This window comes from Tripterygium wilfordii, chromosome 7 (assembly GCF_013401445.1).
Source record: "Tripterygium wilfordii isolate XIE 37 chromosome 7, ASM1340144v1, whole genome shotgun sequence".
NCBI lineage: Eukaryota > Viridiplantae > Streptophyta > Magnoliopsida > Celastrales > Celastraceae > Tripterygium > Tripterygium wilfordii.
In genome coordinates, this window is record NC_052238.1 from 5,518,714 (window position 1) to 5,543,359 (window position 24,646).

The following is a 24,646-nucleotide window of genomic DNA, read 5'->3' on the forward strand; positions in this document are numbered from 1 at the left end:
CTAATAGTTTGTTTTCGTGGCAATAATTTAAATTTTGTGGAACCATGACCTAGCTAGAATCGTATGCTCTAGGGATTAAATTTAAATATTTGGAATAAATCAATGCTAAATCTACAAGGGGTGGTGGTACGATTGAAGAATGGTATCATATTCTAAATCATGCAAGAATTTATTCTATACCTCGTAATATGATGATCTAGCTAGCTTATAATTAAGCTCATTAAAGCATGATTTATAAATTGTCAAGAATTGATTGGTTTGCTCTATTTTAACTAATGAATCTTACAAATTTCATGCCTTTTTTTTCGACTAATTAAATAAAATGTTGGCATATACTTTTCTCCAATTTGAACGATAAAGCTGCTACACAATCAATCCCATTTTTCATTGAATAAGGGGCATATATAGAAGTTTTATTTGATATCTCAAACATATATAGTAGGTCCATTTTATAAAATTATATTAATCTCATCGAGTGCATATATGCATGTTGGATAAAGTCTCACATCACCTGATAATACCTTTTAAGGTTTTGGATTTGGATAGACATGATATTATGATATAATCTTAACCCACACATGCATGTTTGTGGCTGGGTGCGTAAGCAAGTACTCTCTGGGATGGGCTGTAATGGTGGCACATACATATACAAAAAGGGGTGAAGTATTATTAATGGAGCTTGAATGGTATCCTCTATCGAAATTCTCAGTACAAACACATCAATAATCTTGTCCGTTTTGAGTTTACTGATTCACTTTGGATACATCATGTCTGTATAACTTTGTTTCTCTGGACTATCTGACTTAACAGTACTTGAGCCCAGAAAAGACGACCTTATTGATGTTTGAGGAGTTGGGTTTTTTTCCTTATAAATCACTCGACAGAGTTATGTCAGACCGATGTAGGATTTAAGTCTTCACATCCCCAATTGGTAACATTGTCAAAATCAGTGACAAAACTTAAGAGATCTTGAGCACGTATTGAAATGTGTAAAACAAATATCTATGCAGCATTTGTAGTAAGGATTTGAAGAAAGAATAATATTGTTAATATATCAAGATAAAAAACAAAGTACACCAAAAAAACAAAACTGTTAATTTCATTGACTTACAACATGTGACATGATTGATTGGGGAATGAATGGATCTGGCGTGTGGGGTAAAGTAATGTTGTGTATATAGAAACATATATATGGAGCGTTTGAGGTGATAATGTTATTAATGAGAGGTGGAAGAAAGAAAGGAAGAAGAGGTGGTTTGCTGCAAGGACGCACCCAGTACCCCAAAATGCTGTCTGAATCAGACCATCATTTTTATTCTTTGCAATTGTTAATATCTCTAAAGCCTCGGCCCTTGGGGGAAATCAAGGATTTGGGGACAGGACTCGAACCCACGCCTTAATGGATGTGTCGGTTCCTTACATGCAATTTGATTGTCGTTCAACCAACAACTCACTTGCAGCGACCTTACTACTACAGGACATGCAGTATCAATGTCTATCGTTGGATCATATGATACCCCAGTATAAATTATAAATCTTGAGCTGTAAATTTTAAACATTAAATTTAAAATTTAAAATTTTTTTAAACAAATAATATATTAAAACCCTAAACTCTAAATTAATTAATCTCAGTCATTTGGTTACATCCAACAACTTAAAAGTAAATATATTTATTTTTTAACTAAAATAAAGACGTGTTTACCGGAGAAAAAAGTAGTCTGATGTGGCGTATCTTTGAGTCAGCAAACATAGGTGCACGCTGTCAATTTTCCACACAATAAATAATGCCGTTGACTTGACACAGCGATCCATGCCTATGAAGAAAAGCAGACGCAGATGAAACGGCGACGGATTTATGAATTGGATTGGCTGTTTAACTAAGAGAGAGAGGACGTCAAAATTAATGTTGAAAAGTTGGTGGAAATATATATATATATATATTCCAGCAATGGAGAATAATTTATAGTCTGGCCGGGAATCGGATCGTATAGTGATTCCGGTGGTCGTAACATTGCCTGCAACCCTATTTGAATTTCTAATAATAGTCAAATACACAATTTTGGCTTAATATCTCTAGCGGGTAAAAAAACTAGCGGGTAAAAAAAAAATCACACATTCTTTGACACTTTGGCTTTGTTTGGTGAAGCGGGCCGCGAAACAACAAACGTCAGGGACCGATGGATGGAATCTGGCCGATGACACACTGACGCTTAAATTAGTGTTCATGATAGAATAGGGTTGCAAAGAATGAATCAATTACCTCCTCTTAGCCATGTTTCGATCTTCTTTTTATAGATGTGAGGTGTCGTTCGTCCTAGGGCCATTGACCCTGATATGATGGCTCTTTCGTGGGTTAAGAAGATTGAGATCGTATTTTACAAATCTAATTATCTAATGACTCACAATTATTTTAAGTTCTATGATCTTTTTCAATTTCAAATTTAGAGATAAACATAAATATTAACTACTTTGAGCAAAAAGTCTAATTTACCCTCTTATATTGTGCATCATTAGATATAATATAGATCTTATCTTTTGAGGAAAAAGTTATTAGATTTATAATATAAATAAGAATCATATGTTTTATTTCTAGAATACTAAACAAAAAGAAAAAAAAATCGTATCTTTTGTTTTATATTTCAAACCAATAGGAAAAAGGGGGGAGAAAAGATTTCTTAATGGAAGTGGTGGTGAGAAATAATTGAAACTCTTAGATATCTTCAAATATTGGAAATCAAAGCTGGTCTAATTAGAAGTGAGATTTGTGTGTGCGGAATTTGGCCAATTATTTGCATTCTTAAGATCCCAAATTGCCCAATTTAATATTTTGAAAACAAAATACAAAATGAGAAAATATTTGGTGATTGATTGTACCAAAACTTACACTCCTCGGATAAGACACTGACACGTGTTATCATACAAATTGAAGAAGAGGAGATCGGTCTATGGAGTATCTTCGTACACCCAGATCAGGATAAAGAACTCCAAGGAAATCTTTAGAGGATTCATCCCCAGAAAATCTCACCTGTAATCAGGAGAGATCCATAATTCAAAATTCATACAAAAAAAGGACCTCCATTTAGGCAATCTCTCACTTTTTCACTATTCACTAGTCACTACCAAGTTGTCTCGCTATCCTCGATCTAACTTGAGCGTCATAGCACCCCCTAAGGTACACCTCGAAGACCCCAAAGCTCACGTTTACTACTTGTTCAGAGGCAGAATAAAAACTTTATGATCCCTCACCTGATCAATTGAGACATCTACATAACCGAGCAGTCCATTACTGAGCAATCGAGAAATCGGTCCGATTTTACACGTCATTAGTGATCTTGAAACACCATGTCATTCTTTGGTGTGGTGCTCTAGAACCAATAAGTTACTATTAGTATAATTTAAAAATCATTTTTAAATTGACAACTTCCTCGTAGTTATGAAACATCATACGAGTGATGGTGTTCCAGAATCATTGAATATTTTATAAGTAAAAAACTAAGATAAATTGACAAATCTACCCTTGAATAACTTTTTTTCCCAATATTTTGGTCCCACTCCCGTCCACTACAAATTCCCTCCCCATTCAAAATCTTCATAAACACATCTTGGCCTAGAAAGGAATCAAATCCGGTGCCGGTTTTGGTCGTTTTCCGGCGAAACCTTTCCCACCACCACTCTAGTGGAGGCAGCATATGTAGGAATTAGGATAGTACAAGTGCGCAGGATATTTCAGAATGTGCTGTCTAGCCTCCTCTACTTGTACATTTATCAATATTCCTCTCCTTCAATCCCCTAAACATATATAAATCCAAGCGTGGGCTCCCATTCAAACACACACACTCACAGAAAAACTACACATCATCTCTCACTTGTGTTTTTCTTTTTCCCTCTTCTCAATCAAAAGAAAAAGAATTGAGCTAAAGATGGTGAAGTTCTCTAAGCAGTTTGAGGGTCAGCTTGTGCCTGAATGGAAAGAAGCCTTTGTTGATTATTGGCAACTCAAGAAAGACCTCAAGAAAATCCACCTACTCAACACTCACAACACTAAACCCACCAGTAATCACAAACCCAATTCTCTGTCCAACACTGTCTTCACCTCTGTAAAGAAATTCTTGTTTGGAATTCAACAGAGAGAGCATGGTACAATTCAGGTATGTTTAGACAAATCTAATGACTAATGTTGATACATATATTATGTTTGTGCATGAATTAATAATGTTGCGCTTTTGTGTTGATAGGTGCACAGGAAACTTGCATCTTCTGCTAGTAAGGGAGACATGTATGAGACGGAACTACTTGAACAATTCGCGGATAGTGATGCGACTAAAGAGTTCTTCGCTTGCTTGGATTTACAACTTAACAAGGTTAATCAATTCTACAAAACAAAGGAGAAGGAGTTCTTGGATAGAGGGGAGTGTTTGAAGAAGCAAATGGAGATTCTCATTGAGCTGAAACCCGCGCTTAACCGACAGCATGATAAAGGAGCTGCTTCTACTCTTGATGAGGATGATCCTTCTGTGTCATGCACCATTTCTTGTGGTACAAAAACATTTGAATTTTTCACTTCTATTACAATCTGAAAAACCTGTAATAATCACAAAAATTGCACATTAGGACATCACATTTTCTTAGATTTATGCACAAATCATGTACACTATATATATATATATGTCATACTGATTGTTTAATATGGATAATCTGTTACATTAAAATGTTATATTTTTCTTCTTGAATATAGTGGAGGACTCTGTTAACTCTGTTAAGGACAGAACAGAACAAGAGAAGCAGGTGCAAGAAAGCAACTCAGATGACTCGGAGAAAGATATTGATGAGCCATTTCCAAATACCCCAAGATCAGATGACCTGGGAAAATCAATAAGAATGAAAACAGAAGATGGAAAGCTGAGGACGCTTTCGGGTCGTGTTTTCAGTTGCCAAGGGAAGAACATTAAGTTAAACATTCCTCTAACAACGCCATCTCGAACATTCTCCGCAATTAGTTACTTGGTGTGGGAAGATCTAGTCAATCAGTCCTCGAGAAAGTGTGGCCCCGAAGGAAGCAAGTTGCACATCAACAAAGCCAAGTTGCATCATGCAGAGAAGATGATTAAAAGGGCATTTATTGAGCTCTACAAAGGATTAGGCTATCTTAAAACTTACAGGTAATTAAGTTTTATCGATCTTCTATTACATTAGTGGGTGTTAAAATTGATAATGAGAATCTTACATTCTTACCAGTCCATGTTAAATATTTTCAGGCACCTGAACATGCTTGCTTTCATAAAGATTTTGAAGAAATTCGACAAAGTAAGTGAATAAGTGACATTCAAAGTGCCTTTTTTTTCTGATTTCAACTTTGTTTCACCCAATGAAATGTAAAAAGAACTGGTTTGGTTATTGTAGGTAACAGGAAAACAAGTGCTACCCATTTATCTAAAAGTAGTTGAAAGTTCATATTTCAACAGCTCAGACAAGGTAAATATTTGAATCCTTGAAGGGCCCAAGTAATATGTATCTAGTGCTTTCATGTGTTAGACTACAAAAACTTGCATGAATTTTTTGGTGGTAAGAGGATTCTTTGATGTTTTCCACTACTGAAACTCTCCATCTTATTTTTGTCCGACAATGTCGAGTGGCCATTGATCCTATACTTCATGTCTTGCACCAATGATGTCCCAAGTTCCATCAGTAATCGAACCTTTGATATGCTTGTCTCACACTTGAAAAGTACTGTACTGGGCTTTTGTGTAATTCATCTAAAAAATGCTTATCTGCATAACAATGTCAGGTAATACATTTAGCAGATGAAGTTGAGGAGCTATTTATCAAGCACTTTGCAGAAGAAGATCGAAAAAAGGCCATGAAATATCTTAAACCTCATCAACATAAAGAATCTCATGCCGCGACTTTCTTCATTGGTAAGAAAAAAATTTTGCTAGAATATTATCTTTAGATGAACTTTATGTTTATCAATCATGCTAGGAGAGCTAAGAGCTTGAGTGTATAGGTTTAAAAGAAACAAAAGTATGGACCCATTTAGTCACTAGTCATTGAAATCAAAAGGCATGTCTGGTTGGCTCACTTTATTGAGTGGAAATACAACAGCGAAGTCCCATCTCTTACACAATCCCATTTGCCGCAGATTTTTTGACCGTACAGGGATTGAATCCTGAAAAAGTTGATAACTTATTGAAAACCCACCAGTCATTCTCTCTAGTGCGATATTGAGCAATGTTGCATGAACAAATACTTCCAAAAGAACATTTGTTACAGAAACCCAAAACTACTTACAGTAGTAAAATTTTAAGAATTATGGCTCACTTAGTATTTTTCACGTCTACTGTACAGAATGTATGTTTTAATCTATAGAAGATTACTTAAATAGCTAATATTTCATGTCCTACAAAGAAATTTGGAAATGAACTAACTGATTTCATTTGTGGTAATTAGGGCTGTTTACCGGGTGCTTCTTTGCACTACTGGCTGGTTATGCCATTATGGCTCATGTTACTGGAATGTACAGACGTCAGCCGGCCAATACAGTATACATGGAGACTGTGTACCCAGTACTTAGGCAAGTTGCAATCACTCTAGGTCTCCTAATTAATCAAAATCTTAATTATAGCTTTGTTGTTGGAATTGTGTCAATGGAAGGCAGCAGCAGCAGCTGATACAGAACATTTGCTATTTTTGCAGCATGTTTAGCCTATTGTTTCTACACTTCTTCTTGTATGGTTGCAACATTTTCATGTGGAGGAAGACTCGTATAAATTATAGCTTCATCTTTGAACTCTCCCCGACCAAGGAACTTGGGTACAGAGATGTTTTCTTGATTTGTACCACATCAATGACTGCTGTAGTGGGAGTTATGTTTATTCATTTGTCTCTTCTGACAAAAGGGTATTCATATTCGCAAGTTCAAGCCATTCCTGGACTTATGCTAATGGTAATTCCTTACTCTTCCTGATATTAATTTTTTTTTTCATTTTCTAGAGAATATATCTTTTAACTTCCTTTCATATGTCAGGCCGTCCTATTAGTCCTTGTGTGCCCCTTCAATATTTTCTATAAATCAAGCCGTTACCGCTTCATTTCCGTGATAAGGAATATCATCTTATCACCTCTCTACAAGGTACAGTCTGTAGCATTACATTGTCACATGACTTAGGCAAGATTTAACAATGTTTACTGTTGATATAAGATAATCATCCTGACTAATGACAAAAAAAACTTCAATTGTTTCTGCAGGTTGTCATGCTAGATTTCTTTATGGCTGATCAGCTATGCAGTCAGGTTGGTATTACTGCTAACTGCTAAACGAGTACTTCTAGTTACTGAAGGATATATAAGGAGATTTACTTATCGATATCTTAAATTTTAACAGGTACCAATGCTCAGAAACCTTGAGTATGTGGCATGCTATTACATAACTGGAAGCTACAAAACCCAGGACTATGGTTATTGCATGAGGGCCAAGCACTACCGTGATCTTGCCTATGCAGTGTCGTTCCTACCGTACTACTGGAGAGCAATGCAGGTACTGTATTTTAATGTTTCAAATGTGATTTTAGTTCAATTCATGTACTTAAAATTGGCTTATGAATCTGATGTTCATATTTTCTCTTAATTGGGATATGCAGTGTGCTCGACGATGGTTTGATGAAGGACAGACAAGCCATCTGGTCAATCTAGGCAAGTATGTATCAGCAATGTTAGCAGCAGGAGCAAAAGTAGCCTATGAGAGGGAAAGAGGAGCTGGATATCTCTGTCTAGTTGTGGCCGTGTCAAGTGCCGCAACAGTGTACCAATTATATTGGGACTTTGTAAAGGATTGGGGTTTGCTTCAAATGAATTCCAAGAATCCGTGGCTAAGGAACGAGTTAATGCTTCAACGAAAGATCATTTACTATTTCTCCATGGTATAAAAACACTTCTTACTCCATTACACTCCAGAAAATTAGAGTTTTACAAGTCACAGGCACTGAAATGGCACCAAGACTATATCTCAGAACTAATTCCCAACTCCACAGTATCAGTTCCTAGTTTCTACCAAAGTATTCGGATTAGGCACTTGTTCTAGAATCAAGATAAGAAGTGGAGATTTCAGAATGAATTTATTCTAAAAATAAAGCACTAATAATGCCTTAGAATTAGATGTGATTCCTATTCCTTCGTATTCGGTTTCAGATATAATAAGATGTAATCTGCTCTGTTGCAGGGATTGAACCTTGTTCTCAGACTGGCTTGGCTTCAAACTGTTCTCCATTCAAATTTTGAACATGTTGATTACAGAGTAACTGGGTTGTTCTTAGCTGCCCTTGAAGTCATTAGGAGAGGGCAGTGGAACTTTTACAGGCAAAGCTCTATGTCCTGCTTTTTGTACACTAAAATTTACAATATCCTTCTCAATAGCACTGATTGAATAATTCTTTGGATTGTCCAGGTTGGAGAATGAGCATCTAAATAACGCAGGCAAGTTTAGAGCAGTGAAGACAGTGCCACTTCCTTTTAATGAAGTGGATGAGGAAGACTGATGCCCCATTGGCAACAGTTGCTTAGAGAAAATCCTATTCCATTCGGGGAATTGACGATTTTTCGACCAAATTTTTCAGAGAGGATTGAACCCTTTTGTCCTCCTAGTACAAGTTGATGTAACAAGCATGTTAACTTGATTCTTATTGTTCCAAGAATATTGGCGGAAAAAAGGGTTTACACAATTGTATACAAGAATTTTTCTTCAATGAAATGGAAATTGATGCATTACCCAGTTGCAGATATTGTTGATTTCATGCTATATTCAACAAAATCCAGATGATGCTGCAAAGCTAGTTAAATCTGAAGTTAAAGAACAGGAGTAAAGTTGCTTTAAAAAAGTCATATGCTTAAAATAAATAGAAAAATCCCCAAAAACCTAAATAAGCAAATCTACAAGAAGTGCTGCAACTTACACGGCTACACTCATGGCTCCGAAGGTTATGCCTTTGACGGTTTAATTAAGCAGAAGTTCGAAAATCCACTTACAAGTTACATCCATGGCTGCGACTGCTGCTTTCGGGGACTGTCTCTCAATTCCCTATTTCAGGTCCCAGCGGACTATCAATACCCAGTTGTGGCCCAATTTCGTCAAACCCGTCTCTGCCTTTAAGAAAACCCCAACAGTTGCAATTTCCAGGTGAAGGATCCAAGACCTTGATAAACCCCTTTTAGGGTTTCACTAGCTTCCCTTTTTCTACTCTGAGTCTCCCTCAATTACTTTATGTGGCCTCAGGCTTAGATTTTCTCTAGCGGCGCCGGTGCCACCGAAACCCGTGTTTCGGGTATGGGCGGTTTTCAACACGTTCCCAGAGGCAGAACCAAGTGATTCAAATGCGGCAAATGAGGTTTTCATTCATTCTTTTTTTTTTTCCAATTAAAGTATTGATTTTTGCCTTCGATAATCTGATTCCTTCCTGCCACACCATTGCGGAGACAATTTTTAGATGAATAATGTGACTCTCTTTGGGAGAATATGTTATTTTCTTTGTTTCAAGACTTGTGTTTCCATTTTTTGAGCGAATGATGTGCATATTTGTTTGATTTATAGCGTCTATGTTGTTAGATACAGAAATGCTGATTAGTGCTCTTTCATGGAGGTTGGGTCTCTTTATTCGAACTTTCCACTGACATGATTTCTTTTCCTTTCTTTCTCTTTGTTTTTCCTTATGCAGGGTCCAACTTTTGATATAAAACTTCCAAGGAGGAGTTTGCTTGTGCAATTCACTTGTGATAAGTGTGGTGAAAGAACAGAGGTTAATAAATCGATTAGCCTATGAACGGGGACTTGTTTACGTGCAGGTATATTGTTATTAATTTTCCTTGCTTCAATGATAAGAACTTGAATGATGCACTTCTTGATGACGATTAATCTTTTCATTTTGTCGAATAGTGCTCATCAAGGTTCAATCATATTGGAAACCATTTTCTTAAAATGCTAATGTAAAACAAGCCACGGAGAATTGCAGAGTTCTGTGCATATAGGTCTAATAAAGGATTGATAGTTAAAGTTTTATCTCCGGTTACCTGTATATAAGCCATCTGCCATCTTGATTATCCTCCGTTTGGCCGCTGCTGGAATTGATATGCATTAGTTTAAGGGATCAGAGTACTCCCTGGAGATTAGGAAATTGTTTGTCAATGAGCAAGTGGTGATGCTGGGATTATGGTGTTTAATCATGTATTTCCTCTTGTACCCATTGTAAACAAAAATTGAACTGGAGATGATAAGAAATGAATCGAGCTTATTTTTGCGCATGATATGAGAGTAGCATAAAGATGTTTGATTCAAACAAACTTGAAAATTTTAGCTTTAGCTACAGATGTTGTGCCCATCTACGTTTGATATACCGAAGATCATAAAATAACTACAACATATGCAACTAGGCCTTTTAGCTGCATTTAGTATTTCATAAATAAGCAATCAGAATGTTGGCTGAGCATCAATGCAGATTCACGTTTTTCTTTGAAGTTTGTCAGTTTGAACTCCATCTAGATTGCTAATTTGTTAATTTAGGCAACATAGTGTTCTTGTTCCTCTGACCAAGCTGAAATCTTTATCATCAGTGTGCAGGGTGCGAACGGCATCATAAACTAGTTGACAATCTTGGCCTTGTGGTTGAGCATGACTTGCGTGAGGAAACAAGTGCAGAATTGGATGTAGATGAAATTTCATGAGCGACAATGGATTCAGTACCTTTTTTGTTGTAAATTCTTGGATAGTTATTATATTACTGTGATCTGAATATAATGAAATTCATCTTTATTGAATAGTATAAAAATTAATTAATGGAATACAAAAACGTCTGGAAATTTTGTCTCTGTATAGCCCTCACGTTTTTCATAAGAAATCCTTGAATGTTGAATCCTTTTTATATGCAACAATTCTCGTCTGTGAATGCAAATCTATGGTTCATCATATGATTGCTAGAACCTGTAGCCAGTAAAAGCCAGTAGAATGGAGATAGTCAGTCCAATCTTCACCCAATTTCCAGATCCTCCTTGGTGATACAATGCACTTCCTCGATTCTGTAAGCCAAAAGCAGATACAGGTCATGGAAAGCATAAATTGAAGAGTTTTATTCTATAGTTATTTCCGCAATCTAGGAGATTAATTTTATAGAACAAATTACCAGATTCAAAGTTGGCGATGGTGCCGGTGTGGTTTCCTCGGTATCTGTCAGTGCAGGTGGTGCTGGGGGACTTTTGACAGTTGGTGCTGGAGCTGGTGCATGATGCCTCTTGTGCTTGTGTCGTCTTTTCTTCTTGTGCTTGGTAGGAGCAGGTGCAGGTGAGGGCACAGATATAGGTGGCAGTGTAATTGGTGCTGGTGCTGGTACTTCCTTAGCTGGTGAAGGGGCTGGTACTGGTGGTGCTTGGGCCGGAGCTGGGGGTACCTGTGGTGGTGGTGAAGCAGGTGAAGGTGCAGCAGCTGGTGGCGGCAATGCTGGTGGTTGTGATGGTGCTGCAACTGGAGGACTTGGTGGGGGAATTTGAGGGGGTGGTACTACAGGCGCCGTAGCTGGTGCAACCTTGGGAGATGGAGAAGATATAGGAGTGCTTGCTGCTGGTGTTGCTACAGTTGGTGCAGTTGAAGGTGGAGGTGTGGCCGTGGAAGGTGGAGGCGTGGCGGTTGAAGGAGGAGGCGTGGCTGTGGAAGGTGGAGGCGTGGCTGCAGGCAAAGTAGAAGGTGAGGCAGCTGGTGCTTGTGCATTGATAATTTCTGGTGGGAAGCTCATGCAAGCAGCAAAAAAGACCACCCAAAGCATTGAAGCCATGTTTTTTTGTAAGTTAGGGTATGGATTGGTTGTTATATATATATATAACTTGTAAAGAGTAACTTCAGGAGTTCAAAAATGTTTGGTGATTTGTTGGAGGGGGAGATGTAAGCTTCATGTGAATGGGACATCACGTCTAATCCTTAAATCATTTGGCAAAAATTGGTTAGACCCTGTGATTGAATCATTGCTTCAATCACAAACTGGGTGGGGATATGTTTCTCTTTGATCAAGACACAATTTGTCACGGTGGATATGGGGGGAAAGGGATTAAATGGAAGAAATTGAAGACAGATTGTGACATTACCACAACATTTTACCTACTCCGATGAACTTTGACATACATCCTAACAAGGCTGAATATTGGTGAGCAGTCAGCAATTCTTTCTAGTTTCTTTTCAGATTCACTTTGTCATCCTTGTCCTACTTAACCAAGAAAGCTTATGTTTTTTGAACATTTTCTGCCATACGTACCACCTAATTTGCCGAAATTCGGATGGCCCCTGTGACTTAGAAGTGAGTCATAATACTTGATGAATGTCATCACCATATTCAAAGCCATTCCATATCTTAGAAATATGTCTGTAAGACTGTAACTACAAAAGTGCATACTGGATCTCTAGCGATCCCATGCAGAAAAGTTTCCCACATGAAAACAAAGGCAACTATGGTTTATCACCGATTTAATGTAATGCAGGGTGGTTGCTTGAAGAAGGAAACTAAGAAAGCCATGTTAATGAGAGGATCGTCATCTATTACCATCACATTCACAATCATAGGTTCACTCTCTGATATGATAATCCGCAGTCCACAAATTCTGTTAAAAGACATGAATCAGTGTAACCAGATATGATTCAAGAGTAACTACACTTCCAGAAAAAAACACATCGCAATTCTTCACAAACAGAACATAATGTGGAAGATCTCTTGCATTTTATTGAGAAGTTTTGATGGATGGTTTGACATGGGAATATCTGAAGGCGAGGAAGATGGTTCTGATTTATTCTCCTTCTTCCGTCTCCTAAGCTGGAAGAATTGCTGCATAGCATCTGCACACTCCGTCTCCAAAACCTGTCGCCGGATTGTCATATTTGAGTGAAACGGATGAACTGGAGCAGCTGGCTTATCTGACGTTTCAGAACCATTTCCTTCTCCTCCACTAGGAAAAAGTCTGAGAAAAGATAGTCCAGTCATATTTTAAAACAACAAATTCTCTTCAACATAAAAAATATTCAAGTGGCTGGCTGAGACCCAGTTCACTTTTCCTTTCCAAAATATTAACCATTTTTTACTTCATAAACGAAAGGAACGATCAAAACAATGGGTTGACCGAAAGGAAACATGCAAAAAGAGAGAAAAGTTTGAAGAAGTTCAATTTAGAAGCAACATAGCCTTCATCGTCATCAATTTGGGGACAGGCAGACAGCTAAATAGAATTAGTGTATAAAAATTAGCTTAAGATGCTCTACCCCAACCTTGATCGGATAATCCCAAGAAATTAGAAAAGAAAACTATAAATCCAACCATAGTTCTGAAATCCTATGCTGATATAACATCTCACAATACCTCTGCATGAGCTAACAAAATGGCCATATAAACTATTTTTTCAATTATTATGTTACTTGTACAATCTACAAGTTTTAAGTCCATTTTGCCTGGATCTGAACCATCCAAGAAAAAACAAATTGCAGGTATAGTGTTCCTGTGAATATTTTAGCAACTTGAGACTTCCCAAGTCTAGTCATTCTCTTCAGAGTTTACGTATAATTGTTGAATATTGTAATGCAATTCTGGTAAAATGGTGGTTTATTTTTACTGATGGTTATTTTGTCTTATTTGTGTTATGTGCATGTACAAGACTTGGTTAAAGTAGTGTCTGACTTTGACCAAGGTTATTTATGTAATGTCTATGTTTGTGTGGCTGTAGTGACTTCTTCTTTTGTGTACTAAGAGACTACAAGCCCTAGTTTGTATGTACTTGTATTGCCTTCTCTGTTTGGTCTTGATCTGCTATTGTGTTTGAGTGCCTGAAAATAGGACACAGAGGTTCTATTTGCTACAGTGGTATCGGAGCTTTACTGGTCTTACAGGGTCTGTGAAGTAGAAGTTGAAGATGGCAACGGGAAGCAGTGGTCTACCTACTCCTCCCATTTTCTCAGGTGAAGGTTATGATTTCTGGTCCGTAAAAATGGAGGCTCTTCTGAATGCTCATGACTTATGGAGTACTGTAGAGCAAGGGTACAGACCTGCAGAGATCACAGAAACTTCAACTGTGAATCAGATCAAGCAACAGAAGGAGAACAGCACAAAGAATTTCAAAGCTCTTTCATTCATCCATGGAGCTGTAACTGAGGTAATCTTCTCACGCATGGTAGGCTTAAAAACTGCTAAGGAAGCTTGGGAAACTCTTAAAGAAGAGTTCCAAGGTAGTGAGAGGGTGAGATCTGTAAAATTGTTAACTCTTAAGAGAGAGTTTGAGTTGCAGAGGATGAAGGAGGGTGATACAGTGAAGGACTACTCTGACAAGCTTGTTGGGTTAGTGAATCAGATGAGGTTATATGGTGAGAAAATTACAGATTGTAGAGTTGTAGAGAAAATGTTGGTTAGCTTACCAGAAAGGTTTGAGGCCAAGGTTTCTGCAATAGAAGAATCTTGTGACCTTAAACAACTTAGTGTCTCTGAACTTTGTAGTAAGTTACAGGCACAAGAGCAAAGGGCTTCTATGAGAAATGATGATGTGACAGAGGGGGCTTTTCAGGCTAAGCACAAGAGTTGGAAGCAGGGATCTTCCTCAAAAGATGGCAAAAAGAATGTACAGAACAAGACAGGAAAAGGGAAGGAAGTTGGTGGTTCTGATCAGGGTTGGAAAAAGACAACATATCCTCCGTGTGGCACCTGTAGTAGGACCAACCATCTAGAAAAAGATTGTAGATACAAGGGAAAGCAGCAAGTACAGTGTTGGTATTGTAAAAAGGTGGGGCACATAGAAAAGTTTTGTAAACAAAAGCAAAACTCTTCTGGAAAGCAGACTGTTCAGCAAGCCCACTTTACTAATGAGCAACAACAGCACCATGAGGACCATCTCTTTATGGCTTTGCACACTTCTCAGACCTCAAATTCAAATGTTTGGTTGATTGATAGTGGTTGTACAAGTCACATGGCAAAGGACATTGATTTGTTCACTTTTCTGGATAGATCAGTGAAGACAAAGGTGAAACTTGGCAATGGTGAAATAGTTGAAGCTAAGGGAAAGGGAGTGGTTGCTGTAAACACAAAAAAAGGTATGAGGTACATTCATGATGTTTTGTACATTCCCAAGTTAAGTAAGAATTTACTGAGTGTGTCACAAATGTTAAAGAAAGGTTACTCATTAGTATTTAAAGATTATTCTTGCACAATCTTAAATGCTAATGGTGGTGAAATTGCTAGAGTACAAATGTCTGGCAATAGTTTTCCGTTATATTATGAAGCTAGAGTACAGTCCTCCTACATAGCTAAGACAGATGATACTTGGCTGTGGCACAAAAGGTATGGACATTTTAACTTGAAGGGTCTGAAGTTAGCAAGGGATAAGGAGTTTGTGAGGGATATGACAGAAGTAGAGGAGCATCAAGCTGTTTGCCAAGCATGTCAGCTAGGTAAATTGCATAGAAAGTCTTTCCCTGCAAGTTCATCATGGAGAGCAAGTGAGAAACTTGAATTGATTCACACTGATGTGTGTGGACCAATGAGTGTAGAGTCCCTAAGCAAGAATAGGTACTTTATACTATTTATTGATGATTGTACAAGAATGACATGGGTGTACTTCTTGAGTAACAAGTCTCAGGTGTTCACTGTGTACAAGAAGTTTAAAGCAATGGTGGAGGCTCAGAGTGGGAAGCAGATCAAGGCTATAAGGTCTGACAATGGCAAGGAGTATACCTCCTCAAATTTTAATCAATTCTGTGAAGAGACTGGAGTTGCACATCAGTTGACAGTAGGCTACTCACCTGAGCAGAACGGGGTTTCTGAAAGGAAGAACAGGACAGTTATGGAGATGGCAAGATGCATGATAGCTGAAAAGAAGTTACCAAAGAATTTTTGGGCTGAGGCAGTTTACACTGCTGTTTATCTTCTTAACAGGCTTCCTACTAGGTCTGTTGAAGGAGTGACACCTACTGAGGCATGGTTTGGTTCCAAGCCATCTGCTAGACACCTCAAGGTGTTTGGTTCATTGTGTTATACACATGTTCCAGATGTGAAAAGAACAAAATTAGATGAGAAAGCTGATGTTGGGATTTTTTTAGGTTACTCTGCACAAGCCAAAGGGTACAGAGTTTACAATTTGAAGAAAAAAAAACTTCTGATTAGTAGGGATATGGTGGTTGATGAGGAAGCTCACTGGGATTGGGATGTTAATGATGCAGTGTGGTCTACCAAGTCTCAGTCAGCGCAGTCCTCTAGTTCTAACAATTTTGTGAAGGATGAAGACAAGGGAGTTGGTTCTACAACTGATGAAACTTCTGTTAGGAAAACAAAATCCTTGACTGAAGTTTATGAAAGTTGTAATATGGCTATGGTGGAACCTACAAATTATGAGGAAGCTTGCAAGTTTGATGAATGGAAGCAAGCTATGAAAGAAGAGATTGAAATGATTAACAAGAATAAAACATGGCAGCTGACTTCTAAACCTAAGAAGCAGAATGTGATTGGGGTGAAATGGGTTTATAGAACCAAATTGAATCCAAATGGTTCTGTGAACAAGTTTAAAGCCAGGTTGGTGGTTAAAGGGTATGCACAGTTACCTGGAACAGATTATGGAGAAACATTCTCACCTGTGGCAAGACATGACACAGTGAGAATGTTGATTGCCTTGGCAGCTAAAGAAGGGTGGAAAATTTATCACTTGGATGTCAAGTCAGCATTTTTGAATGGTCTTCTTGAAGAGGAGATATATGTTGAGCAACCCAAGGGTTTTGTGATACCTAGTAAGGAGGAGATGGTGTACAAGTTGAGTAAGGCACTTTATGGGCTGAAACAGGCTCCTAGAGCCTGGTACAGTAGGATTGATAGTTACCTCCTAATGCATGGCTTTAGGAGGAGTATTAATGAACCTACCTTGTATACCAAAGATGAAGATCAGAAGATGATTGTCTCTCTTTATGTTGATGATTTCTTCATCACTGGAAGTTGTCCAGAAGCAGTGGAAGTGTTCAAGGCTGAGATGAAGAATGAATTTGAAATGTCTGATTTGGGGGAGATGTCATATTTTTTGGGAATGGAGATTTGTCAGTCTAATTCAGGCATTTTTCTTTCTCAAAGAAAATATGCTCTGGATATATTAAAGAAATTTAATATGGAGAAATGTAAGAGTTCTGCTACACCATTGTCATTAAATGTTAAATTGTCTTTGGAGGATGGTGAAGAACTTACAGATGCTGCCTTGTACAGAAGCTTAATTGGGAGTTTATTGTACTTAACAGCATCAAGACCTGATTTGATTTATTGTGCAAGCCTGCTGTCTAGGTTTATGAAGGCTCCTAGCAAGATTCATCAAGGGGCAGCCAAGAGAGTACTTAGGTACCTGGCAGGAACAGCAGACTATGGAGTGTGGTTTGACAAAAATGAAGGGAGTGCACTTGAAGGATACACTGACAGTGATTTTGCTGGTAATGTAGATGACTTTAAGAGCACTTCAGGGTACTTGTTTTCGTTTGGCTCAGGAGTTTTTTCTTGGAGTTCAAAGAAGCAAGATATTACTGCACAATCAACATCTGAAGCTGAGTATGTTGCAGCAGCTTCAGCTTCAAATCAAGCACTTTGGCTGAGAAAACTGCTAGTGGATGTGGGGCAGCAGCAAAGTGAAGCTACAGTTATTTTTTGTGATAATACATCTGCTATTGCTATTGGTGAAAATCCTGTGAAGCATGGTAAAACCAAGCACATGAATGTAAGATATCATGCAATCAGAGAAGCTGAACAAAATGGTGAAGTGAAGATGGTTTACTGCAAGTCAGAGGATCAACTTGCAGATTTATTGACCAAGGCCTTGCCTAAGGCTAGATTTCAAATTCTCAGAACCAGAATGGGTGTTACCAGAAAATGCATTAAGGAGGAGTGTTGAATATTGTAATGCAATTCTGGTAAAATGGTGGTTTATTTTTACTGATGGTTATTTTGTCTTATTTGTGTTATGTGCATGTACAAGACTTGGTTAAAGTAGTGTCTGACTTTGACCAAGGTTATTTATGTAATGTCTATGTTTGTGTGGCTGTAGTGACTTCTTCTTTTGTGTACTAAGAGACTACAAGCCCTAGTTTGTATGTACTTGTATTGCCTTCTCTGTTTGGTCTTGATCTGCTATTGTGTTTGAGTGCCTGAAAATAGGACACAGAGGTTCTATTTGCTACAATAATCCACAACCTGATGGCTCAACCGCCATTCCAACAGAAAGGAGACCGGAAAATGAACCTTTTGATTTGAAATGATTATGATTTCCATAACAGCTATTAACCAAAAAAATCTGGGACCATGGCCTATCTTTTTCAATAGGGAAGAAAATGGAAAACCAAAAACAGAAAGATAAGGAAAGAAAAAAGGAATTTGAAGATGAATAAGACGTGATCAATTTCTATTCACTGAGACCAAATAATAAGCTGAGAAGATGATATAATGTTTCATACCTGATCCAGCTGCCATCAGCTCCAAGAAGTTTGTTGGGAGCTCCCCATACGAGAGTGTTGATTCTTGCTTGAAGTATTGCCCCAGCACACATGGGACATGGTTCAAGGGTTACATATAATGTTGTCTCCTGTAAGAGGAAAACAAGTAACAATGAGGGGGCGGCCTTGTATAAGAGACTGATCAAATAAAAAAAAGTGTTACACAAAATCAACATCAGCAACTTCTTTAAAAGAAAAAATAATATAAGGGAAAAAATAATATAAGGGATTTCAGTAAGCACAAAGCCTGATTATTAGAACTAGTTAGCATCATAGAGGTTAGAATGGCCACTGCAAATCAATGAAAGTTATGATCTTCGACATCATGAACAACCTTGCTTAATCATGTGATACTAGGGCCATTTTTGTGTCTATAAGCCGTAAATGGCCAAAATCTGTGGAATAGAATCTTGAAAACAAAAGGGAGAAATCAAACTTTAAAGGGTGCCAGGAATTCATCAATTTCTTCTTTCTTTTCTTTTTTTTGATGAAATTAATTCCTTCATGCATCTGAAGAAAGGTCAAAAGAAAAAAAAAAATTCGCCTCCCAAGAGCAAATAAATGTGAAGCAAAAGCTTGTGCATTAATTTCAGCATTTTGAAAGTGGCAAAAGACATTAAACACGGAATCAGTCATCTGAAAGAAACAATAGAATTCAACACACTAATCTATGAGAAAGTGAATGGCATTGATGACCTGCTGGGTCCATCGTTTAGCAGCCACAATACCACCGCTTAATAAAACATGTTCCAGTTTAACTAATTGAAACTCTATGCAATTACATTCTAGACATGAAGCGTCTTAGGTGCAAGCATATTTAAATGTTTCATAGCCTTGCCTAGTTAACCAATTAAGGAATCAATATTTGCTCTCATCAGCACAAGTTACAATCTATTAAACAAATAGTTTGAAGCAGTTGCTCGGTTAACATCAGTGTGATGAATTTAACAAGATAACAATTGATTCTCAGAGCCATGGTTCCACTGCATAGAATATTGGTTCAAAGGATCATAGGAGATCAGTTATTTAATACTTTCAACACTCACTTAACTGAGATCATAGTGTAAGAGCACCACTAGCGCAAACCGCAAGAGATTAATCCTAAGGTAAATTCGTAATTCATTATTGATACTGGAACTCCAGATATAACAAAATCAGCTAGAAATCTAAAGTCGAAATATTTACATAGACAAAGAAAAAGAAATTACCGTGAGCCTCCATGACCTGAGCAGGTTGGAAGCCTCCCGTATACAGATCATTTCAGCATGAGCTGTGGAGTCCCGTAGCTCCTCCACTCTAAAAATATATATATCACACTATAAATAACACCAGAACAGTAAGCATCCAATAAGATGGCATCACATAAGCCTATAAAACTTACAGGTTGTATCCACGAGCAATAATCTTTCCGTCTCGCACTAAAAGTGCCCCAACAGGCACCTCCCAAGTATCGGCAGCCTTCTGAGCTTCTATTAGTGCTTCCCTCATAAACATTTCATCAATTTTTCGCTGCTCACATTCTAGTCTATATGCTTCTTGCCAATCATCAAATTTATCACGTGGAACTTGTGTATTACGCTGAAGCTTCCTTTGTTTTAGTTCCCCCTCCTTCTTCCCAGACCCTGACACTTCACTTAATTTTGAACTAATGGGTTGCACCATCAGCTCCATTGAGCCACCGCCAGGTACATTCGTAGGTACATTCGTTCTAGCAGCGCCGGAATCTTTTTCCATGATAGGTGATTTACTAGTGCTTCTAGAAGGCAATGGTTGCAATTTTTCCTCTGTTCTTACACCAATAGAGGCACCTTGAGAACTCTGTCCATCTTCATTTCTACTAGTTTCCTCCTCAGAATTCGAGGAAACACCTCTGGATGGCGATTCACTTTTAAACATAGTAGATGGAGACAATTTTTTTCCTCCAGGCTGTCTTACTTTATCCTTTAATCTCATCCCTTCGGGATCTTCATCTTCACTTTGAATTGAACTTTTCTCCAGTTGTAGCCGATGAAGATGAGAGGCTTTGCGCAGCATTCTTCTTCTTTCCCCCTTTACAATTCCATCGCTGGTTTCATCAGCTTCATGGCCAGAGAACCATGCCTCACTGCTGACAGACTCATTTGACGAGTTCTTTTGACCTGATCTTGCATCTGAATTAGGTGTTTTGACACGTGAATGCCACCGCAGTCGAACAACATCTGTAATAATGCTCCATAAAGACCTGCCCGTTCTTCTGACAATGGCACTCCCATCAGACTCTGGTGCTTCTTCTACCTCTGGAGGATGCTGAACAGATGTATCTCTTACATCCCATATAGCAGCAGAAGGGCCCTTTCCCGCAGAACTTGCAGATGAGTACCTTGAGTCGTGTTCCTTCGACTGAAATTCTACAGAACCATATTGACCCGACCTCTTTTGCATATGGCCTTGACCTTCATGCATAAATTCTTCGTTCAAGGATACATTCTCTCTTTGGACATCAGAGGTTGAGACTGCATCCCTTGCCTTGTCAAAAAACTCTCCAACAAAATGCGTTGATGATTCATCAAAACGGCGAACTGAACTCAGAGTAACTTCATGGGTACTGTCGTTTAAAGGCTTCCCATAATTCTCACTCTGAGCATCTCTGCCATATGTTTCATGTTGCATAGCTGGAGTGCTCCCTGCTGAATTAGTGATTAAGGCACTGGAGTCACTTTCATAGGAAAGCTCTACTGCAGTCCCACCAACTGGATCAACATGTTGTGAATCTCTAGCCACCAACTGAGATGGTGGAGGCATCAACATTGCCCTTATGTTTTGCTGACCACCCTCCTTTACATGAACCTGTTGCACACCAGCTTGTGAAACCAAATTTAGAGATGATTCGACACCAGAGGCCTCTTCTGAGGCTTTTTCAAGATGAATTGATACTTTAGTAGCTCTTTGATTCTCCTCTTTTGATTTAAATTGAATCTCTGTTTCATCAGTTTGAGTATGCTTTTCTTTTGTTTCCCTCAAAGTTTTCACAACCGAAGTCGAATTTCTTCCTTGATCAATCATTCTCTTTTCAGAATTTCGTCGAGTAGTACTGTCTGTTTCTCTATCACTGGTTTGAACTGACATACTGGTTATATCTTGAGACCCTCTTCTAAACTGAATTCTCTCAAGATCTTTTCGATCTACTTGGGAGATAAGCTTTGCAGATTCTTGATGGGAACTAGATATCAGGCTCAAACTCTCATCTTTGTTTTTTGTTCCAGTTTCAATTTGAAAGTTGGATGTTGTTCCACAATTACTCTCGTGAACTTCTGACATTACAGAAAGCCTTTGAGATTCTCTTCCAGAATCAATTGCTCCAGTGATTCTCCCACCCGTTGGGTGTCGTTTCTCTTTTATATCCTCAACCGAACTTTGGGACAAGGCTGTATCTTCTTCTTTGATCATCATTTTATATTCAGACTCCATTCTCAAGTTAGAACACATCTCTTTATCAGCCCTATTGCTGACTATATTATGATAATTATCTCCAGTTTCAAAAGTAGATTCTGTAGCAATTCTCTGGTTTCCTTCTCTACCACTGAACTGTTGTTGCAATTGAGAAGTTGTTCCAACACCACTGTCTTTGAGCCTTGAAACTTTATCAAGTTCCTGGCATTTCCTTTCCGAAAAAGACTTTTGTCTAATTTCCTCATCCTTTTGACCAAACTGGTTTCTTGTTCTCTTGTCAAAATTCATGGACAAAGAGGACTCATCTTGATTAATACGATTATGAAAGCTGGAAGCCTCAGCTTGATCACTTTCACCATGCAATTTAGAGGATTGCCCTATAGAATGTGTTCCTTCAATTGATACGTCAGTCAGCTTCTTCTCAGACTTCTTTCTCCAATCCTGCTCAGAGCAACTCGCTGCCAAAGAATTTCTTTTTTCCAAGACTTCTGCATGATCCTTTACATAATCAGCATGCCTCTTGAACTCTCCCACCATTTGCTTCTCAAATCTACCCTTGCTTTTATTTCTTGATTCCGGAATCCCAAATGGCGATTCTTCCTCTAGTTGCTCATGGTTATCCAGAACTTCTAAATCACTCTCCACAACCCCAGAAGATGACAAAGAATAATAAGATGAACAACTAGAATCTTCTCTCCTTCCTCTAAGATTCTCTCCTCTAGCTGAGGCTTCCTTTTCTTCCCTCTTTTCCTTACTTCCATACCCTACTTCTCTCAAGTCAACAGCAGCCGATTTAGAAGCTCCCTGCCTTGAATTGCAGTCGGACAAACCCAACCCAACATCTTTCTTCTTCCTCCTATAAGAACCGACAACATAATCCCCTCTCTTGCCCACTTCCCCACTCTTTAAAATTCTCCTATTTCTTTTTGTATCGCCTAAAAACTCCTCACTGAATTCCTCACTCAACAAGCTAATCACAGCCTCTGCGTCGCCTAAGCATTGCCTTTCACTCGAATTTGCATACCCAACACTTTTCTTTCTTCTCCTGCCAATCCATTCATTACAACCCCTTTGCTTCAAAGAGCAAGAAACCTCATAACATTCACTATCAAGGCCATAAACAGGGACCCTATAATGATAACGGCCCCTTCCACCCAAGATCAGCCTTCTCGAAGGAGAACACTGAATAATGGTGGATTGCCTTAAACCATACAACAATGAAGGATTTAAGGGCACCCTATTGGAGTCAAATGATGACGAAAAACAATGGCAAGAACACGAACAACAACAAGGTGATGGTGATAGTGGGATTTGGTAAAATCTTTCATTCAACAAGTTTGAATAGTCATTGAAGGAAAAAGAAACAGACCCTTTTCTCCTACCAGAAAGTAAAGTTGAGCTAGTATATGTGTTATACATGAATGTAGTTTTTTTCCCGGCGCTTACCTTGATGTGAGAGGTAGGCTTGGTAGCGGTTTTGGAGCTGAAGCTGGAAGCGAAACCAAGTGTGTAGATCAGATTCCCTCAAATTACAACATTAGAGTATTGTTTTCCCGTTGAAACAGATTGGACCCCTGCAGATGAAATGGAAGGAGGCAAAGAGAATCGTCTGGGTTGACTGGCTGAGTTAACTCGGTGATTAAGGAAGGGGCTAATGTTGAAATGATTCTTCTGGCCCACTGGGAGTTTGATCGACTAATCATGGGCTGGTATTCTTTTAGACGATTACAGGCCTTTAACAGATCACTTGGGCCTCCGGATGAAGACACGGCATGAGATGATTATATGGGCCCTACAGGTAGGGGTGACAAAATTTTGTCCTATCAGGATTAAACCAAGTTTGGACATAAGTTATATATCCGAAATCCAAGTCCAAACACTTTGTCTTGTTTAAAACCGGGTCTAGGTCGTCTAAATATAGAAATTTTTTCTGATTTACTTGTTCTGACCCTAACTTGGATTAGGTTATCGTTTGTTTTTTTTTTGTCCGGATTTAAACCAATATGAGTTTGGTTAATTAAGTACATCCAAAATCCATCGGATTAGGGTCCGAATCGTAAACAAATGTTGTTGTCAGACCCGAAATCAATTTGGAACACATGTAAATCCCACCTAAGACTTCACCTAACCTAACCTAACCTGGTGAGGTTTCATGGTTTTGGCACAATCACCAATGCTTAGTTTTCAATAAGATGCATCTATCTAGTACTACTCCTTAATTTAATATTTGGAAATATCAATTTTAATCTATAATTAGTTATTGTTCAATCACTGTACAACAATATAAAATCAAAAATACCATTCAAAAAAGGCTTCTCTTTTGTACAGTTGTAGCTTGTACTTCTGATTTCATAAAAATAAAAAATAAAATCAATTGATTAATTCAAAGGCATTTTTCATATAATCACTTCATGATAAACAACATGTCAATAACATGAACTCTAATAATTGTTAGTTTTTATTTTTTCCTGAAAACTGAAATATCCATTCCCAACAGCAAATAGTACAATAGGTATAGAGCCACACAAATAAAAGCAACTCTCATAACCAAGGTGGGGACTATTTGCACTCACTATTTTTCCATTCACACCCCCTTCCCCCAACTACCAAACACGCTCTTACCCCAACATCGATTGTTCATCTCTCGCTTCTACCTTTTCGAGTTTTACCAAATCTGTGAACGGGTAATTCAGATCTGCTCCATGTTCT

General features: G+C 38.2%; 3 protein-coding genes across 3 annotated transcripts; 1 reads left to right on the forward strand and 2 right to left on the reverse strand.

Moving 5' to 3' along the window:
• The first annotated feature begins 3,675 nt into the window (after window positions 1-3,675).
• LOC120001387 (phosphate transporter PHO1 homolog 1-like) lies at window positions 3,676-10,851 on the forward strand. Its single transcript, XM_038849697.1, has 17 exons — window positions 3,676-4,148; window positions 4,236-4,536; window positions 4,736-5,159; window positions 5,256-5,304; window positions 5,401-5,472; window positions 5,786-5,915; window positions 6,448-6,571; window positions 6,694-6,943; window positions 7,025-7,129; window positions 7,246-7,290; window positions 7,382-7,534; window positions 7,638-7,916; window positions 8,216-8,352; window positions 8,441-9,169; window positions 9,266-9,377; window positions 9,705-9,831; window positions 10,597-10,851. The coding sequence occupies exons 1-14, from the start codon at window positions 3,921-3,923 to the stop codon at window positions 8,529-8,531; spliced, it is 2,388 nt and encodes a 795-aa protein (XP_038705625.1). The 5' UTR covers window positions 3,676-3,920; the 3' UTR covers window positions 8,532-9,169; window positions 9,266-9,377; window positions 9,705-9,831; window positions 10,597-10,851.
• On the reverse strand, window positions 10,778-11,844 carry LOC120001388 (lysine-rich arabinogalactan protein 19). The gene is made up of 2 exons (XM_038849698.1): window positions 11,163-11,844; window positions 10,778-11,058 (listed from the first exon to the last, which is right to left on the reverse strand). The coding sequence occupies exons 1-2, from the start codon at window positions 11,805-11,807 to the stop codon at window positions 10,957-10,959; spliced, it is 747 nt and encodes a 248-aa protein (XP_038705626.1). The 5' UTR covers window positions 11,808-11,844; the 3' UTR covers window positions 10,778-10,956.
• A 700-nt stretch (window positions 11,845-12,544) lies between these two features.
• On the reverse strand, window positions 12,545-23,575 carry LOC120002032 (tRNA(adenine(34)) deaminase, chloroplastic-like). Its single transcript, XM_038850581.1, has 5 exons — window positions 22,544-23,575; window positions 19,890-22,474; window positions 19,717-19,804; window positions 18,470-18,597; window positions 12,545-12,978 (listed from the first exon to the last, which is right to left on the reverse strand). The coding sequence occupies exons 1-5, from the start codon at window positions 23,354-23,356 to the stop codon at window positions 12,705-12,707; spliced, it is 3,888 nt and encodes a 1,295-aa protein (XP_038706509.1). The 5' UTR covers window positions 23,357-23,575; the 3' UTR covers window positions 12,545-12,704.
• Between the last annotated feature and the right edge of the window lie 1,071 nt (window positions 23,576-24,646).

What these genes read in the sequence shown, in the direction of transcription:
- LOC120001387 (XM_038849697.1), top strand. Translation starts at nt 3,921, where the DNA reads ATGGTGAAGTTCTCTAAGCAGTTTGAGGGTCAGCTTGTGCCTGAATGG. An exon ending in TTTTGAAGAAATTCGACAAA is followed by an intron (nt 5,305 to 5,400) that starts GTAAGTGAATAA and finishes TGGTTATTGTAG; the next exon opens with GTAACAGGAAAACAAGTGCT. An exon ending in TCTTATCACCTCTCTACAAG is followed by an intron (nt 7,130 to 7,245) that starts GTACAGTCTGTA and finishes TTGTTTCTGCAG; the next exon opens with GTTGTCATGCTAGATTTCTT.
- LOC120001388 (XM_038849698.1), bottom strand. Translation starts at nt 11,807, where the DNA reads ATGGCTTCAATGCTTTGGGTGGTCTTTTTTGCTGCTTGCATGAGCTTC. An exon ending in CATCGCCAACTTTGAATCTG is followed by an intron (nt 11,059 to 11,162) that starts GTAATTTGTTCT and finishes TTTGGCTTACAG; the next exon opens with AATCGAGGAAGTGCATTGTA.
- LOC120002032 (XM_038850581.1), bottom strand. Translation starts at nt 23,356, where the DNA reads ATGTATAACACATATACTAGCTCAACTTTACTTTCTGGTAGGAGAAAA. An exon ending in TCAGGTCATGGAGGCTCACG is followed by an intron (nt 18,598 to 19,716) that starts GTAATTTCTTTT and finishes TTCCTCTTACAG; the next exon opens with GAGACAACATTATATGTAAC. An exon ending in GCTGATGGCAGCTGGATCAG is followed by an intron (nt 12,979 to 18,469) that starts GTATGAAACATT and finishes ATCTTTTCTCAG; the next exon opens with ACTTTTTCCTAGTGGAGGAG.